At 33.9% G+C, this 19,839-nt stretch overlaps 1 protein-coding gene across 1 annotated transcript in view; it reads left to right on the top strand.

The window, feature by feature from the left end:
• Positions 1–19,781, top strand: part of LOC119840102 (SH2 domain-containing protein 4B-like) — a 25,991-nt gene extending 6,210 nt beyond the window's left edge. Inside the window, exons 2-10 of the mRNA XM_038366610.1 lie at positions 13,587–13,701; positions 15,574–15,690; positions 15,933–16,106; positions 16,445–16,651; positions 16,866–17,040; positions 17,365–17,469; positions 17,784–17,885; positions 18,488–18,682; positions 19,228–19,781. Of these exons, the coding sequence (XP_038222538.1) occupies positions 13,597–13,701; positions 15,574–15,690; positions 15,933–16,106; positions 16,445–16,651; positions 16,866–17,040; positions 17,365–17,469; positions 17,784–17,885; positions 18,488–18,682; positions 19,228–19,325 (1,278 nt within the window). The 5' untranslated portion in view covers positions 13,587–13,596 and the 3' untranslated portion in view covers positions 19,326–19,781. The remainder of the gene's footprint in view (positions 1–13,586; positions 13,702–15,573; positions 15,691–15,932; positions 16,107–16,444; positions 16,652–16,865; positions 17,041–17,364; positions 17,470–17,783; positions 17,886–18,487; positions 18,683–19,227) is intronic.
• The last annotated feature ends 58 nt before the right edge of the window (positions 19,782–19,839 follow it).

Here is a 19,839-nt window from a genome sequence, read left to right on the forward strand (position 1 = left end):
ATCACTATATACTATACGACTAAGGCTGGTTATGAAATTCTGTAATTAAAAGTTTTTTTAAACCAGATTTAAAACTAATAATTGACACATTAAGGTTCCTATTCTTACTTGGACCGCGTTATTTACATTACATATCTTTATTTAAATGCAATAATCTCGTAGTAATATTTAATTGCGAAGGTCAAAATTCGTCAATCAGACGATTCCAATCAGAAATATCAAATAATACATCTTAGTCCTTCTATCTATGTCACATAATTTGTTCATGTTTTGTCTCATTCACATCGAATATATCGAAATGTGCTAACGCGGCACTAATGCTGTTTATGTTTGACGTCAGTCAATAGGTATAACTAATCCATATTCATATTAAAAGCTGAAGAGTTTGTTTGAACGCACTAATCTCAGGAATTACTGCTCCGATTTGAAAAATTATTTCAGTGTTAGATAGTCATTTATTGAGGAAGGCTATCGGCTATATATGTACCATGGACGAAGCCGGGCCGCTAGTCATTTATAAAGAAGAGTTTGTCTGTCCGTCTGTGGCAAAGCCAGTTTCTTTGCGGTGATTCTTAGCAAAGATTCATGAAAATTAGTCAAAGATAGGGGCCAAAAGATCGAATCAAATATTTTATTCACAACTCCCTCAAATATGTTACAACTGAAAGTTTGTTTAAATTTCAAATTAAAAAAGCCCGAAAATGAGGCAGTCGGTTATAAATTTTAATTGAATATTAGCTTTAAAGTAAGCATTTATTAAAGTAGGTTTTAAAGAAATTGCAAGCGTCTCAGCTTGGTTCAGCAAATCGTTTGATAACTTAAACAACGGTACGTGTTTCATAAATATGAGTATTCCACCAAGGCTGGTCCGGTGAGAATCCGCATTATATGACCCACGAATTAAAACAATGGCCGTATTTTCAAAGCATATTCTACTGATGTAACATAAGACATTGGCATTCAGCAGACTTCCTTACGTTACGTGGCTTATTACATAAAGGAACACGCAATGTTTTTATTTAGGACGATAAAACAATATGAGACGGTTAGAAAAACAGTCGTTTTATGTAAGGTTTTTGTATTTGGCTCAGTAAATGATATTTGGAAATGAATATAAGGCAGTGTATTCATTAATACCAAATGTCATAGCATTAACGGGTTCAATTTTAAACGATTCAAAGACGAAGATTTCTTTTGGTTTTTTTATTTTTGTTTAACATTATTAGAGCTTCTTAATTATCCTTCCAGTATTTCAACGACTTTTCATACTGATAGTAGGAATCGGAGTAAATTTATGCGAATATAAAAGAGGAAAAAAAAATTGATAATAAACATTTTTTACATTTGAATTGCGATATTTGTCGCCACGCGACCGAGTTTATTGAACTTGCGCGGGCGCAGTGTCAATCTAATGCAATCGCAACTATATAATGTGTAGAATGTATATTATTTAGAGTTTGATTTTATAAATTCCTCCATAAAATAAAATTATATGCAATTGTGGTGAAAATGAAATTAATTCCAGGAATCAAAAACACTGTTTAGTTTAATCTATGTGACATTATTGTGACAAATGGTGTGTATAAATTCATAAACAACTTATCTTTTCCAAGATCTTAACCAAAAAGTATTCAATGAGGCTTTCAAAATTTAGAATGAAACTAGAGTAAATGCTTTATCTGGAAAGCCCGAATTTTAATTATTTAATCGTGTATTTACATAATGTTGTGGAAATACCGTTATGTATGTTATAGGGGTATGGCCTATGGGACCTTATTTCCTTATCACGCAATTTATTTTTCTATTCAAGTCGTATATGACATTGAAGCTCGTAAAGGGAATGTACCGGTAGTTTATCGTAACAAGATAAACATTAAAAGAACTGATAGAACAAATACGACAGTGTGTCTGTCGGTTGCATCCTACTAATATTATAACGCGAAAGTTTGTAAATGTGGGTGGAAGGATGGATGGATGTTTATTACTCTTTCTCGCAACAAACTTATCGTATCTGTATACCTATACATTGGTACCATATAGATATATATATTTTTTTTCACCACACGTGTTTCAAATTGTATGTTTTACAATGTTACGTTTCTTACTATGGAATCACACACGATGCGACATCTGACAGGTGGTTTCATCGCATTCATATTTCATAAATAAAGGTCCCACATGCTGTGAACAAATGCCTACTCACGTGTATAATTTAATATCCGACGACCAACTTGCCCTTGAGATATTTGCTATGTCGTGTATAGTTTTATGTTATATCCCACTTGTTTCGTAATTTGTCGCATTCTTGTTAACGTTTACGTCAATTCATATGTTAGATTGCAATGTAGAAAAGATGCGTAGTTGCGTTCTAGATTTCCGTGTATATCGCAATATGGATCATATTGCTTTTACTTGGAGTTCAATTTCATAGTATTATGGGTATGTGAATAAAATTGGCCTTTTAAATTAAACTGACACCATAAGTCCTTTTATTTTATGGTTTATGTCTGAATCTGAATCAAGGGGATTTTATAGAGAACTAGCCGCGCCCCGCGGTTTCACCCGCGTAAGTTCGTATCAGTATCCGTCAGTTTTCCAGCTGTTCAGTAGTTTTTGCGTGAAAGAGCAACAAACACACACGCACATCCTTACAAACTTTCGCATTTATAATATTAGTAGCAAGTAGGATTGTTGTATATATAAACACCCGGAATAATCTACACTAATATTATAAAGCTTGAGAGAGTTTGTTCGTTTGGTTGGTTGAACGCGCTAATCTCAGGAACTACCTAAGCACTGGTGCGATTTTAAAAATTGTTTCAGTGTAAGATAGCCCATATTGAGGAAGGCTTAAGGAGTTAAGATCAGGTACTACGTGGTCGGCACAGCTTGTAGTGGAGTAGAGTCATTGAACAATTAAAATTATAATTACCTATATATAATGAACATTTTATTTGAATATACTATTACGCTCATTAATGTTTTCGAAAAAACATCGTGAGTTCAAACAAGCTAATTAAAACACAATTTTCTGGGTTATTTTTTACCAAACGCGGAAATTACAAATTTAAAAGTGTAACGCAATATGTTTTTAATAGATATGTAATGAGAGTACCCCAATATCGTTTGTTTGTTTACAACTAAATATGCTGATAAGAGTTCGCGGTAAAAAGCATAACAATGAGCATTGTTACAATGAATCAGATAATAAGGTAATTAGTTATCAATGATACTATGCGTTGTGTTTACTGTATCTGATACATAATATGAGTAGTCGAGTGTTTTCCGTTATCTTCTATTATAATATGTTATATTTTACATTGTATGTTACATTGCTTACCCGTTTTTTGTTGTTAGTTAGTACGTGTTTTCCCTAGTTAAAACTAGTTGTAACTAAATGCCTTTTGAAAATTATAACTAAAAATACATATAAAGCACGCGCATTGTTTAAAAACAGAAAAAAAAGAAATAAATTATTAATAGTCATTTAAAACGAACGCCGCACATAGATAATAAACTAAAACAATCTTAAACAAAATCTTAATCATAATTTGCAAGTAATTTATTTGAGAAATTTTGAAAAAATTTGAAAGAATAGAAAAAATTTGATCACGAGGCAGGATTCGAACCTGCGTATCTTGCCTAACCGTAGCAACGCCTAGCCTCTCGGCCACCCGTGATCCTGCCACAGTAATCGAATTTCTTCCATTCTTTCGGTTTCATGTGCCTAAGGGGCACCCCACGCCATCTATTGAGATGATTAAGAACCATCACAACCAATACGAAACATTATTTCAATGATTACAATATTGTATCGATGGAACGCGGCCTTTGTTAAATTTAATTTTTAGTTTTATAGCATTGAAATGCTTTATAAATGAGAAATTTTGAAAGAATAAAAAAAATTTTATCACGAGGCAGGATTCGAACAATTTATTTGTTTATTTAAAAGCAGTAAAACCTCCGGTACCTAAGGGCACTAGGGTCAATAAAGACTATAAATTATATGTCTACTGTAGGTCTCATAAGATTGATGTATCCCTTGCAATTATCTCGTCTGGAAGTTGGGACCTACTTGTAATACATAAATCATTGCTAAAATGATAAGATATTAACAATATCTGCACCTACATATACGACCTGCTTGATGCAAGGGTTAGTGACCCTGTCTGCGTTAGTTTGATGTGGAAAATGTTTGATTGTAAATGTCAGAATATAATGTCATTTATAAATGACAAAATTGCGCTTACGTACTTTTATATAAGCGATAGATGATTAATGACAGTTTTAATTACCGTTCCATGAAAGGAGGTGTGACAATACTGTCACCTTCCTAGCTCCGAAATATTGAAAATAAGGATTTCAATAAAATAGGTCATCCTATAGCAGTATTGAGCATGAAAGCTGGTGAGTATGGATCTGGAGGAAGATTGTTGACATTTGCATGACGCCACCCGATCACTCAAGTACCGCAGAAACCGCATCTCCGGCTAATCATACATACTAACGTTAACCTAACGTTAACGTAACTCTACTAGCTAAGCATTCAAACCGTTTCCTTCTCCTTTAACTTCCCATTCCTTTATTTTCCGTCGTTAATCCTTTTTCTTATCCCTTATGCGGACGACGTAATAGCGGAAGACTTATCTCTGAAAATGTTCTGCGGAGGTGATAGCTTATAATAAAGCGAACCACCAGCTGCTTGCCCGCTATGATATAAAAAGACTATCATATAAGCCCCGAGGCTGTTACAGCGAAAATTACTATTCATACATATATGTTAGAGAACTGCAGCACTTCCTTACCAATCCCAGGTAAATAGGAAACTGAACTCAATGAAAAGAACACTCTCGAATCATGTAATGGCTTCCGATTCCAGTCGGAAGATGGCAGGAAGGTCGTCTTGATGAATATGCATTTCTTAGAATTAACATGCATTAATCGCATTTTTCACATAGTCTCAGGAAATAATTGGCATGCTATGATTAGCGTTCGAAGTAATTATCATTGACATAATATTATGTCCGATTACTTTATGCGGATTTTTCCCGCCGTTACAGCACCACAAATGGTGAATAGTTTTGAACTATTTCCTACACCTGTATGTAAGTACAGTGTTTAAATTTGCTCAGAATTCAAACGTGGACTTGTCAAAATTGTTTCAGTAGTGAAAAATATTTTTTTTGTTTTCTAATACATTTATTTATAACTCCGTCACGTCGTTAACATCGTACGTGTCTCAATTGTACCTAATTTTGACCAACAAAATAAATAAGAAGTAGATAATTCATTTTGTTTTCATTTGATGATTGGTACTAGATTATTGTAAACAGATGAATAAATAGTAAAAAAACAAGTATCACGAAAAACCATTATAAATTAGAATGTTCGCGTAATTCTGTAACAGACGCTTTTTTTAGTGTCGCAATTTGGTACGCGTACCATATATAAGTGTAGGGTTGTCAACGTAAAGAATTTATAATTTCCATAAAGGGTTTTATGAAATTTCAGACATTTAAACTACGTACTGGTTAGATCATAGCAAGCAGAGCGCTATGGCGACGGGATGGGTTTTACTTTTCGTCTATATAAACTACGTTTTAATATTTCGCAAAGAGAATTCACAGACAAACCCTTTTGTGTTAAATTAGATTATTAACGATGACGGCAACGGTTTTCAGTTGAAGCGAACCTTAAGACGATTAGCCTCAAGGTGAGGCCTATTTAATGTGTTGTTGTAGTCTTGTGTTTCCAAATTTAAATTTTGATAATTAAAATAAACATAAAACTAGCATAAGCTAGCAGCCCTAGCTACACATGGCGACCATATTACGCGGCCCCAATTTTGGCACATTAAAATTCAATTCTAGATTAAATTTTAGATCGCGTAGTTGTAACTAGAGCACATGCTTGCAAAAAACAAAATTGTTTCGTTATGTTGGTATTTTAATTTTGTGGGTTTGAAAAATTTATGATAAAGCCTGTATTTAGATGTATTAAGTGTTCACGGATAATTTACATTGTAAATGTAAAAATACTTATTAAAATCACGACTATATTGGTTCAAATTGCGTTGAATTAAAATTATGTATTAAATTAAATTGTAAGTAACCGATAACATATATGATTTATCTGTGTTTCACAGTTCAATAGTCCTTATAAAATTGTTTAAATCTGTTAAAACAAATGCAACTGAGATTACCACAGATTATCATCAATTAACAACCTAAAATAATTTCTGAATACAAATTTGATTTCTCCTTATAATAATAACATATTAAATAATAACAATTAAAGGGATAATTAGAACTGTGTGTAAATTTAGCTCTAACAATGAGATTGCCACTGCGATGGAGCATTGACCGCGAACATTTGGTATTTCGTCATAACAAACGTGCATTTATTTTGTTATTTGCTAATTCTCTTGCATTGTTACAATAATCGCGTAACAAACCAAAGTGAAATAATTTTAATAAGCTGAGTTCTCGTTAATGTTCATTTAGACTAAATTGCTTAAAACGCAAGCTTCGTTGCACCCACCTCCTTAGAAATGACATACTAAAAAAATTTGTTTTAAAATTTTCTTTTGATGTGAAAACTATGAACATATAAAATAAACGTATAATTGCATATTCGAATTACCTCTACTGTATGATTCGCGAAAGTAGAAGCGTAGTTTTATGAAATAGACAACTTGCGTAATTTTCGTGACATAGGCCTTTTATTTGTCAAGTTTGAGCAATCCACTTTCCATTTTTTTTTTTTACAATTTTGCCGCCATTTCGTCTGACATCTGTCACCGTGACAGGTGAATAAAGACGCTTTGTTTAAAATTCTTAACTTTTCCACCGTACTAGATTTCACAAGGATGTTTTTTGTTTATTTGCTCGGCCAAGACACAAAATACGAGGTCGGGGTGTATAAGATAATGCATGTGGAAAAGTAAATAATTTGTACGTGAAACGAAGCGGATTATTTAGATTTACGCGGATAATTGTATGGTTTTTGTTCCATTTTTTGTATTCAAGATAATGTTTGCAAATTACTAACTGTAACATTTCTGGGTTAACAACGGAGAAACACATTACACACTCAACAGCTACACGACACCTATTTAACACCGTAACAGTAACGGATAATATGTTTTTCTTCTCTAAAAATGCATCAACTCAAGGCCCAGATTTCTACCGCTAATTGTATGAATATGGAGTAGGTCGAATGTTGTTTGAAAACTCGGAAAGTAAAATTACCCTATTTTGATTGTCTGTAATGATTATAAAAATTAAATTATAATATTTTAATTTAATATCACGTTATCTTCGCGGCCAACATTTTATCAAGGTTAGAAAAAATTAAGATAAAGAGTATTTATTTATTTTAAAGAATGTCAAGATCAACAATTGCTAATTAAAATACATCTATATTTAAACGCCACGTGTTTATATTTCTAGTTTATGACTGATTAATGTAATACTCTTTAAATATTACGATTCAAAGCTCTAAGTATTCATACTGGATATATTTGCAAGTCATATCGCCCGAACAAGAGTCCTTTGTGTTATGCCCTTGACGAGCCGCCGCGCCCATTCGTTCACTTGTATGGGCGAGGCTTTCTTTGCTTAGGAAATGGGATTCCAATGCGATACCATAAATTGTTGCGTACGAGTCATATGATTTAAAATTCGAGACACTTTAAAATTAATTTTGATCTGGCTGTAGCATTTTATTGATATCCTAATATGATCGGATATTAGCAGATTTATAAATATTAATTAAGATTTTATGTTTCTGAACTATTGTATTTTGATCATTCAAATATGATAAAGCGTGGCAATGACAGGAAAAGCCAGTTGTCTAAAATTGCATAAAATCATACTAATTTAATTAAATACTGAATTTAAATTTTTAAAACATAAAATTACTCATAGAATATAATAAACATATAATCCAAAAAAGATAATAAGTTAAAATTTGAAAAGTTACAGGAATAAAAAAAAAAATCAAATGTCAAAATGCGCGGCAAGTTTTGTTTTGTCTTCGCTACACCGGCTAAGGAAAGAACAACATACAACCAAGAGAACCAGTTTCTAAACGAGACTGCATGCTCGTCACCTTCACTTTTAGTCTTTACTATACGAGATTACGTATTTTGGGCCATACAAATTATATAAATCCGACCGTTATGGTATGAGTCATAATGATTCGCGGACAAGCATTACTGGATAATCTTTTTGTATGGAAATTGAAGTTATTAATTTATTTAACTGCAATAGTTATACATTCATGTAAATTTAAAAAATTGATAATTTAATTAAACCTGTTTTTATGCCTCCCGTTACTACCTTACATTCAAGGACTATCCAACTTCTGTATTTTGTTGCTGAAATTTATTAGGACTGTCATTTGCAGCCTAGGTATAGCCTAGGTTCCAACTTTTTTTGTATCTAGCACCCCAAGAACGAACCGCATGATGCTAAAAATTAAGATACACAATTGGGTTACTCATTATTCAAAATTTGTAACGTTAAGAATTACTAAACATTTATGAAACAAAGAAATAACTAATACATGTGGTTCAACGCTTAAGAAAATCACTAGCATGGTTCAAAAGGGATACAAAAGCAAAGAATAATCGCAATACTTCGTAGACGTGACTTTCGCAACAATAGCTTTAATGATGTATAATGGTGCTGTCGGTCTGTTGGTCACGAGTTGCATAGAACTGTTACAAATGAGTATATTATTTGGGACAAAAGGACACAATAGTACATATTAGTTTTGCCTTGAACTACTTTTTTAAAATATGCAGATACAATTGCAAAAAAAAAAAACAAATTAAGAAATATTTAAATAAAGAAACAATTAAATAAACACAGTGTATTAAAGGCCTATAAAAGAAAGTAAGTCACCAATAGCCGTGAAAGTTTTTCCCCATTGCTTTAACTCAAAGTCAAAAATGCACCCTAATTTTCAATAGAAGATTTGATGTGAATTGCAGTGCCGTGCAAAAACATGTACAGTGTTTTTTTTACCGAAAATAGACATAAAAACGAGCAAAATTCGATGAACTTATAAATTTTTATTCTGACGTGTTATATTTCGTTTTGGAAATCTTTGGGGGAGGCCTATGTCCAACAGTGGACGTCCTACAAGGCTGCAACGACGGTATTTTTCGATTCTAAATTTGCCTAATTTTTATAGAATGTGAATAGAGCTTAGCAATATAAGCTAATAAATGAGTATTTTTAATATTAGACAGTGTTTTATTAAAAAAAACATAAAAATTGAACAAGTCCATTGGACTTATATTATCAATGCGTCAATTCCAGATGAACAATTTAATTATATCAAATTATTATAATGAGAGAAGGTTGTCTATAAACAACTTTCTTTGGAATATAATTGAAATTAATTGAAAGAATGTATAATGTGTATGATTACGGACCGTTAATGAAATTACAGTTGAAATTTAAATTATTTTATGCGATTTCTTATTAAAATTGTTAATTTAAGAATAGTATGTAGTTAGTATTGTGTTATCTGTGATTTAAGTATTTTGATTACTTTATAAATTTACCAAATACGACACATCAATTATGCTAAGTTGTTTTGCAACTTTTAAACCACTGATCCATTTTAAAGTTTATTTATGTGAAGAGATATCACTGTTTATTACTGATATTATATCAGTAATAAACAGTCGGTCCGGCCCCGGCTTCGCATGTGGTAAGTATAAAGCACTAGGAGATCACGTACATATCTAAGTGTGAAAGATTTATTGAAATCGATCCAACAATTCCTAAGATAAGCGCGTTCAAACGAACAAACTATTAAGCGTCATTTATAAGTACTATATATCTTTTTATCTCATATTTCTGGGCACAAGCTTTAAAGTAAAGACTGTTTTATATGACGTATTTTGAAATTATGTTAACTGAGACTGAAGTAAAAATAATGTGAGCGTAGAAACACAGTGACAATGGATACTTTGTTATCATCAAACATTATCATAGCACCATACTTTCACCCGTATTGCTAAGTACTTATTCGTGTTTATATTATCTTGAAAAGCTCTTTTATGTGGGCATGTAGAATATATCTATTGTATTTGGATAGGTGTATCTGTATTTACAACTTTTGTAATTTGTTATTTGCATAACTAGTATATGCAGAGAAATAAACTTTATAGAGCTTCGTTTGATCTATATTAACTTCGTTTTGTCTATATATACATTTCTTTGTCTTTATTACTATAAGTACTAAATTAGTAGATTAGTTTCTATCTTTCTATCTAATCCGGTGTGTTGTGTAGGTAACTTTAATTATTTTACGGATCTCCTTATTTCTGATTCGATCGCTCAAAAAACCCCGAGGATGGATAGCTCTTTCCATAGTAAATATCCCGCCAAATCGGAATGACAGTTTCCTTTTTTTGTTCGTCGTGGTAAGACCATATACATATCTATTGACAATTCTATTTAAAAATGGTAAAGATTGCTACAGTAGTGAAACTTTATTTCCCGCCTTCAGCCAAGTCACAATGACAGTTCGATTTTAACTCTGCGGTCAGGAATTCCAGGGCCCTTGCTCAATGGCTCTCTGTGTTCCTGCCATAAGATTACACAATGCACACGTCACGTACTTATGTCCCATTGTTTATTCACTTCTATGAAGCGACCAAAGAAGCGATGCGCGTGAGGTGAATCATTCCCTGTCAAGAAACGGGATTGTTGACATAGATTTTTTCCATGTTATGTGGTGGATCTGACTCACGCCTTCCTATATTACCTACGTGAATGTACTTTTTAGTACATAGGTTTATTTGTATCTTAAAAACCGTTAAATGACTGTTATTTATTCTCATTTTGAAGAAGTACGATTTAATGTATAACAAAATTTTGATTTTATCTATTTACCGTTCGTTTGGATATCTTTTAATAATAATAAACATTTCTAAGTATGGGTGGATAATTATTAAGTTAAGACAGTTTCAATGTGTGGAATTATTTTGATTGACATGTGTCCCCATGTTTCATGAAATGAAAATGATTGTACAAAATGAAACAAACGAATATTTTTAATACAAACATTTATAAACTGGCTGTGCTCCACGGCTTCACTCACGGCGTACATGATGTTATATAGTCTAAAGCCTTCCTCGATAAAGCTATTCACTACAATATAATAATCAATTTGAACCTGAAATTAGATCGTTCAAACAAACAATCTCTTCAGCTTTATATTATAAGCATAAATTTAAAAATTCGTGACTATAATATACGTTTAATTTTTCTACCAGCAAGGTTGCTAATTAACGTAATTGGGACAAATTTTCGCAAACAAATACATATTATATTAAAAGCTGAATAAACAGTTTCATTTATTTCTACATAATTTCAACTATTTTAGATGACGACGCGAAAATATTGCGTGGAATTTTAAACAATATACGATCGTTGCTAATGTTGTTATAACACGTTGGAATAGCAAAAATAAACATTGAATATTGTTTATTATTTACATATGTCAAAGAATAATGGTACATGGCTTTAATATTTATAAAAGGCGACTTGAGGTGCGTGTAAAGCAGATTAAAATGGATTATTTTCAAAGAATCTGTAGGAATTTATTTATTTACACCTTCATATTATGTAAACTATGCTTAAAAATATTAAATTAGAGTCTGTTTGTTTCAAAGAGCTAACCTCAGGAACTGCTACCACTACTACTGGATCGATTAAAAAAATTCTTTCATAGTTAAATATGTACGGGATTCCCGAGTATATAGGCTATATGTACCACGGGCGAAGCCGGGGCGGTGTGCTAGTTGTGCGTATAAATAATGTGCTAGATTAATAAATAATATTATTCTTAACTGATAAACGTATTTTCTTTCTTTCTAATTTCAACAATATATTTTGCAGGGAATTTCCATATTAAAACTTTATCTTTACAATGTCAAGGTACTTTATCTACCGATATCTTTGACAGTCAGATCACCGGAGATGGTATTATCATACGAGAAAACTGTTAAATCATTGTTTATTCACATGATATAGGTCTTTTTAATGTCGTTTTAAAGTCAACAATTTTTTTTATTACTTTCCCATGTCAAATTTTGTTCAGACTGCCACTCTGCCATAATAAGAAATCGTTAATTCGAAGATGTGAATCTATATAAGTACTAATGTATAAATAATTTTCTGCGTTGTATCAGTGTTTGTAACCAAATTCTTAAAAAACGAAAGGGCTTGACCTTTGATTGATGACTTATATAACATTTGTCAGACTTTCACGAAAAACTAACAAACAGTCTTATTTAGAAGATAAAGATAGAATAGATCTGGATAAATACATAACCTAAGTAACATCCGGGTACCACGGCAGTAATGCCGCGGGATCGGACTAGCATTACAAATTCCCATAATTCAGTATTATCCACACGACACGACTTAACCATAATGTAAATATGAAACTCATCCCATACTTATTCATTCAACTAGATTTTCGTCAGAAGCTCTTCTAAATCGTCAAAATATCTAATTTAATTCTATCAATGCCGTGCAAAAGGAAATATGTTCGAGAAAATTCGTTAATAGCTGGTTTTAGGCGTCGACTTATACTTATTATATTGATCGAAGGTTTTAAAGACTTTTGTGTTATGTGGTAATTAAACAAGTGAATTTCACAATAGAACTCTTTTTTTTTTAATAATAGATCAAGCAGACATTTCACCACAGGTCTACCTGATGGAAAGTAGAAGTGATCTAGGTGGTGACATATCTGCTTGAGAGAAACCTATTCACTCTCGCCTTGAAAACATCCAGATTATAACTGTTCGGAAACGGCCTTTCTTTTTAAACTAGTTTCTTTTCGGAGCACAATTATTCTCGTGGAGCCGACCAAAAGAAAAAGGACATGAGCATAGATACACATAGACAATAAAACCAAAAGCAAATGTAATAGGCATGGTTGCGTTCACTAACAGATTTCACCAAGTTTACACAAATATGCGTTGAGACTTGTGCCGAGTGAGTTTTTTTCAAATATTTCTAAGGTCACAGATAATATATATTAAGGTTACTCGTTACGCTCGGAGACGAAAGGATAAAAGCTTTTGTATGGCATTGCGATAGATTTAAGCGTTGTGAAATAAACCACAAATTGTACGAATAACGTTGAAATTGAGTGTTTTGAATTTATTATTTATCTAACTGACATTTTGACACAAGGCACTGTTTCATAAATTATCTAATTCGGTGATTTTTTAAATATATTTGTTTTGTTCCACTAAATTACAGTTTTGTAGTGTGCATTTTTTAGCTATAGTTTTCACTGCATTTCAGTAGACTGTGCCTTCCTGATATTGTATACATAAAAAAGTTTAGTATAGGAGTTAAATTAAATTTATTAAATGTTGACAGAAGAAATTTAAAGTTCTATAATATTATAACATAATTCTATAATATTTAAAAATGTTTTCTGGTAAAAATGTAGGATGTTAATAAAAACCTTAAAACCCTCTCCACAAATTAAAAATCCAACTCTATTATTATACTTAGGAATAACCCAATAAATGGTTCCAGGGCCAGCAAAATGCTGCAGCAGATCCTGCGAGATATGTGGGTGGACCCGGAGATCTTGGCTGAGCTGGACGAGACGCAAAAGCAGACTCTCTTTTGCAAGATGAGAGAAGAACAGGTCAGTTAATATTTATCACAGTATCACAATAATATTATAAATGTGAAAGTTTGTTTGTTTGGTTGTTTGTCCGTCAATCACGTTGAAGCTACTGAATGGATTTTGATGAAATTTGGTACACGGACAGGGTATGAGCTGACTTGGGTGATAGGATACTTTTTATCCCGATTAAATCCTAACGAAGAACGGAACGGAAGAAACCAAGAATCCTGATATCCGGGCGGAGCCGGGAGGAGCGTCTAGTATGTTAATATATGTTGCAAATAATAGTTTTATCAAATCATTCTACAGCAAGGCGTTAAAACGAAATCTAAAGCAAAACACACAAAACGATTTGCGCCATCTTTTTTCTTGCCTAGGCAGTCATGCAGCTGTATCTGAGGATCTTTGCGTGGAGTTTTGCTGCAGTAACAAATGCACGATATTAAGATATATAAGTAACTCACTACATACTTAAAGTAATTTTATTTTTACTACCGCTTTACAATAAATTACTTTTAAGAGTAAAAAAACGACATCATAAAGCCCGCGAAAACGCGTAAAATTATAAAATTAACGTTTCTATATAATAGTTTGAACTTTAAGCTTGCACAACTGGTAGTCGATATCCTTTCCGATTTTACGGTTATTCGACACGTATCATTGTTCGATAAAAATAACCGGTAAATCCGCGTTATAGGTACGTCCAAGGTCTGGTCTTAGACAATTTCAAATTACCCTTCACTTCCATAATGCCACTACAAAGTTTACTACGTACTTCATAGATTTTAAATAATATCTTAGATAACTTCCTCGTGATTGGAGGTTATTTGTAAATCATGTAATCTTACATTTTATTATTTTCTGTTTATTACATGAACGTAACGTGTGTAAAACACACACGGACGAACGCGCGGGCAAAAGCAAGTATTTTTGTAGCTTATGTGATATGCTGGTACATAAGTCGTCAATCAAATTATCTTCAGTTATTTCCCGTTAACAATATAAGTAGGTTCTTCTTCTTGCTCTCCAGAAATCAATTAATTTTTAACAGACACACATGACTTTATATATAAAGCTATTTACCCGTTTTATTAATTTTAAAAATACTAAACTCCTGTCTGCCAGCTATCAAACGGATAAATAGGTACCGTCCATGGTTCATTACCCGCGGTGCTACCAATTTCGCAATTAACCAGGCTTTTCTAACAATTTACAATCTGTCATATTTTGACATAATCACGCATGGCAACTTTTGAAAAATGTGATTCAACTGGTTTCGATTTTATGTTTGAAATCTTTATTGCATTATGATGTTTAGCAATGTTGGTTTGGCATTTTTATTGTAGTTTATGATTAACCTTTTACGTCGTTTAGTTTAATATATAGCGCATACATAATAAACAAAAATGGAGAATGTTGTACCACTTTTTATCAGTTATAGTCAATGCATTTGTAATTTTAATTGAATATGTTGTTATTATGAATTAACAGATTTTTTTAATTTTTAGCTGTTTTTCCACTTCTAGTGAAGAAAAGCAGTTAAAAATAATAAAAGTTAATAATAGCGCTTGTACGACACCGTTACTGTTGCATATGTATTAAGCTTACGAAGGGATACATCATGCCATCAAAATAATAGTGTTATGTAGCATGACTATTATTAAAATAAATCACTAAGTTTGTTTTTGCGTGAACGTCGAAAAGAAGTGGTCAAGGGTTTTTATCCCGGGGAGAATAATAGGACTATAGGCAAGGCAATAATAGTATAATAGGCAAGTTCTTAAAGGAACACTCGATCAGTTAAACAGATGTGATATTTATCTCTGCCCCATACTCCAAGAGGAGCCTCAAGTCATCAAACTAATATTTAAAACGTTATACACATTTCAGGTGCGTCGTTGGCAAGTCTGGGACGAGAAAGTCAGCAAAGAGGAGATCGAACGGCCGAAGTTCACTAACGGGAAGAAGCAAGTGCAGTTTCTTAAAGGGGAAGATGGGGAGCCTTGGGTAGGTTTATTCGTAAATACGATCATAGTTATATTGTTAAATTGATCGATCTTATGTATTTATGTTACATACGGATTATTTTTAGTCCAAAAATAAGAAAACCCTGTGCATGATTCTATAGTCGCAACATAACTGTAGTCTATAAAAAATAATACCTTAAAAACTGCGCTCAGATACCATCCTGTCTCAGCACGGGAGCAAAATGCCTAATAAACCTTATATTTCACCTATTATGATTGCAGGTTTGGGTTATGGGTGAACATCCAGACGACCAGTCAATCGAGAGCATCCTTGCTGAGGAGGCGAGGCAGCGCGCGCTTGCGCAGGCCAGAGAGGAGGCGCACCAGTTACGCAAGTCGGTTGAGAAGGAGCTCACTCATCTGATTGATTATAAGCCTCTAGACAGCTTGGAACAAGTAAGTTTTATTTCTAGAATGCTTCAAGTGATAAAGTATATAATCAAACTCAAACTCAAACATTTATTTATTCATTTAGACTTCATCTAGAAGTATTTTGAAATGTCATAACTTATTTTTTTACCAATTATTACTGGTTCGGAAAGCAGTTTCTTTCAGAATCTTAAACTAAAAAACATCTTAAATTATTCTAGGATAACTCATTTTCAGAATCAATAAATTTTTATCATATTATTACTTACAAGGAAAGAAGAAGCTAATCTTTTTGACGTAAAGGCCGACTTTAAGTAAAAGCTCACACTTAAAAAGATTTTATAGTTTACGTGTGTTCTTTTCAGAAATTTGATTTATCTCCGAAAACGGTGGACAGTTTAGAAGATACTCTGGACCTGTATTGTACCGTGGATGAGTTGAGGCAGAGGATGGACGAGTTGGACACAGAGGGGAAGAAGGACTTGGACAAGAGCTACTGTGACGATATCAAGCTGGACCTTAAGAAGAACACGCTGCATTTCAACTTTATTGAGGGGAAGAAAGATATACAGGTGTGTATAATAACTAATAGTTAAATTATTTTGTTTATTCTAGGCTTAAAACATTACTATTTTCTTGAAATACGAACCTTTGCTATTGGGAGCAATATCGTGTTTCCTTGGTTTCCTCTTTAGTTTGATATTCAATGTAGTGTATATATATTGATATATATGGTTAAATAGCACTCAAATATATGTATATAAATTGGTATATGTGGTTCAATAGGACTCAAACGTGTGCCGCGGGGACGGCGTGAGCCTGCGCGTAGCGGCGTGGGAGCGGCGCGTGGCGGCCGCGCGCGCCGGCGACATCCTGCGCGGGCTGCGGGCGAGGCGCGCGCGCACGCTGCGGGACGCGCAGCTGCAGGCGCGGGACGACGACGCCGTGTGGCGCGAGCAGGGTACGTACGGGCCGTACGTAACGTAAAATAAAAAAAAAACATCTCTTATACGAATTTGATGGAACGTATACAAATAACATTACATAATGGCTATGTAATAAGGCATGTGGTATATACACTTGTGGGTGGGTTGATGTTACAAGTACCCTCTGTAACCCTTAGTGGAAAAGAAGAATTATATTTTATTATTTGACATTGGATTTTTCTTCATAAAATATTAGATTTAGGCGGCTGTATGCAAACGTAAACGTAACACGTACAACGTCTTGTTTCTAAGAGAAGGGAGAACCAAAACAAAAGTTAATGATTGTTTTTGATTTCTAGAGCGCAAAGCGAAAGAGGCGGAGGCTGCGATGCGCGAGATAGCGCGTGTAGCTCGCGAGGCGCACCGCCGCAGCGCCGAGCCGGAGGCGGTCTGCCCCACACAAAGTTAGTTGGGTTTGTTTTCGTCGTATTGGTAATCATAACCTCCGATACATCCGAACAAAAGAGTAAATTTGGAAAACAAATAAAAAAAAGTATATCGCAAGGTCACAGTAGAATAATATTTGTGAAAGGCTCAAAGCCCTCGCTTTCAGAGTTTCAAGACACTTTGACTGTGTCCCCGAAATATAAAGTCGGTATATAATATGGTAAATGGTTTGGTCCTTCGAACCAGATTTTAATCGCAAATGAGATATCACAACGTTTATTATAATTTTGGTCCTTGCAGCCCGATATACTAAAAATACATAAAATTACAGCGAGCAAGCCGCTGACAAGAGAAGCAGTGGTGGAATGGTTCAGGACACACGAGCTCCCTCGCGGTGTGTTTGATGAGAATAAACCTGTTGATTGGTTCCATGGTATGTATATCAGAAGTAGTTTACATGGTAAATACGTAGTATTTTCAATTGTTAGATCGGAATAAAATATTAAATAAATATGTAAGAAGAATGTGTTATGAAGAATGCATCTTCTCCTAGCACTGCTTCAAACTTCGATAAGGCTAATGTGACATTACTCTACCAACTATTATATCATTAATTATTTAAATATTATAAAATAGTGTTTGAACTTGGTTCATATAAATCTACGTTTGGCCACTATTATATTGCGGAATCCAGTTAGTTATGTACGCATACGCTGCAACGTTAAAGTTGTTTAGAAAAGCGTTCAACGCATTTTGACTTAGCTTATCACTTAAGACATATGATCAACTCAATTTAACGATTTTTGTAGTGAAACCCTAAACCCCAACAACTATGTAGTTGTGCAATATATATATACAACACACACACACGAAAATCGCCGAAAAAATTATAAAAAAGCAATATCGCAAGGCCAAAGTCAAAGTCATTTTTGTTCAAGGCCCGAAGCATAAACACACAGTAAACCCCAGATATGTAAGGTCCATTTCTCATCAACATATCACGAATACTACAATACACTTACACATGACACGCAGGCATAACGAGCCGGTCGGAGGCGGAGGCGGCGCTGCGCGCGGCGCGTGCGGGCAGCTTCCTCGTGCGCGTGTCGGAGCGCGCGCTCGGGTACGCCATCTCGTACCGCGCGCGCGACCGCTGCAAGCACTACCTCGTGGACGCGGCGCGCGGCTACCGCCTGCTCGGCGCGGGCCAGCTCGTGCACGACACCCTGGGTGAGTGTGGGTGGGAACCGCGGGGACCGTGGGAACGTGGGACTCGGGGGACCATGGGCCCCAGCCGGGTGTAGTTTAAAGTGTCAATTCGTTTATAATCGAGTAATTTAACGTATTGTATAAATATTGAAATTTAACCATATTTTTCTCCTGTGCTTTAGAGGGAATACTCATTACACGTGAGCCTAGGCAGAGCGTATAAAGGTTTATATTGTGACATTGTTAAATAATGTAATTTATAGTGCATTAAAATTCCTAACAGATGACGCCCTACATCGTCTAAAACGCGTAACTAAAGTTAATTATGCAGATTTATCTTATTGATGTGAATGACGAATATACGATTAGTTCGCCCTCTATTTATTGTTTTATTGCTAAATCTTTTTTTGTGGGATTTTTTGGGATTTATACAATTGTTGTTCAATTAAAATTTTGTTGTATACTGTGTTTTTGTACACAAAATTAATTTGAAAATTCTCTCAGTTCACGGTTTAAGAAACAAGCTATCCTTTATCTTGTGTAAATAAAGAATATCTCTTTTCTAGTTGATCTCATCAATTACCACAAGGAAGTCCCGATCACGGAGAGCGGCGGCGAGCTGCTGGTGACGTCATGTCCTCCCGCGCAAACGCCTGTCATCTAACCGCAGCCATCTTGTTTACGTTCGCCAATTCGAATTTTACTATTAAGCTCCGTATAACTATTAGCAATAGGGACCATTTTACTCAGTCATTGAATAGTTTTATATATTCTATTGTAAGATTATTTGACAAGAGATCGTCTTGGAAAATGTGTACTTCTGTGCTTATAAGGTGCTAGTTAATTATTGGCCGATTTTAGATCTCTAGTTCGTAAATGCATTTTTAGTTGTAGGAAATTATCGTTTAAGAACTATCTAGACTCGCTTTTTGAGTTTTGTGATAATTTTAAAGGTTCATAACGATTGGATACTTCAGTATTATTTTGAATATCTCCCTAAATCGGGACTGATTGAGCCAAAGTAAAATTGTTTCAGGAAAACTCTTGTTTTGCCATTTATTGTAGTTTTTCTTGTCTTATTATTATTTGTATAGCTACTGCCAATTAGAGTTATTTCAAAAATAAATTGTTGTTTTCTTTACGATGCCTTCTCCGTTTGACTTGGTGTGTCCTGGAAA

Source organism: Zerene cesonia, chromosome 5 (assembly GCF_012273895.1).
Source record: "Zerene cesonia ecotype Mississippi chromosome 5, Zerene_cesonia_1.1, whole genome shotgun sequence".
Taxonomy (NCBI): Eukaryota; Metazoa; Arthropoda; class Insecta; order Lepidoptera; family Pieridae; genus Zerene; species Zerene cesonia.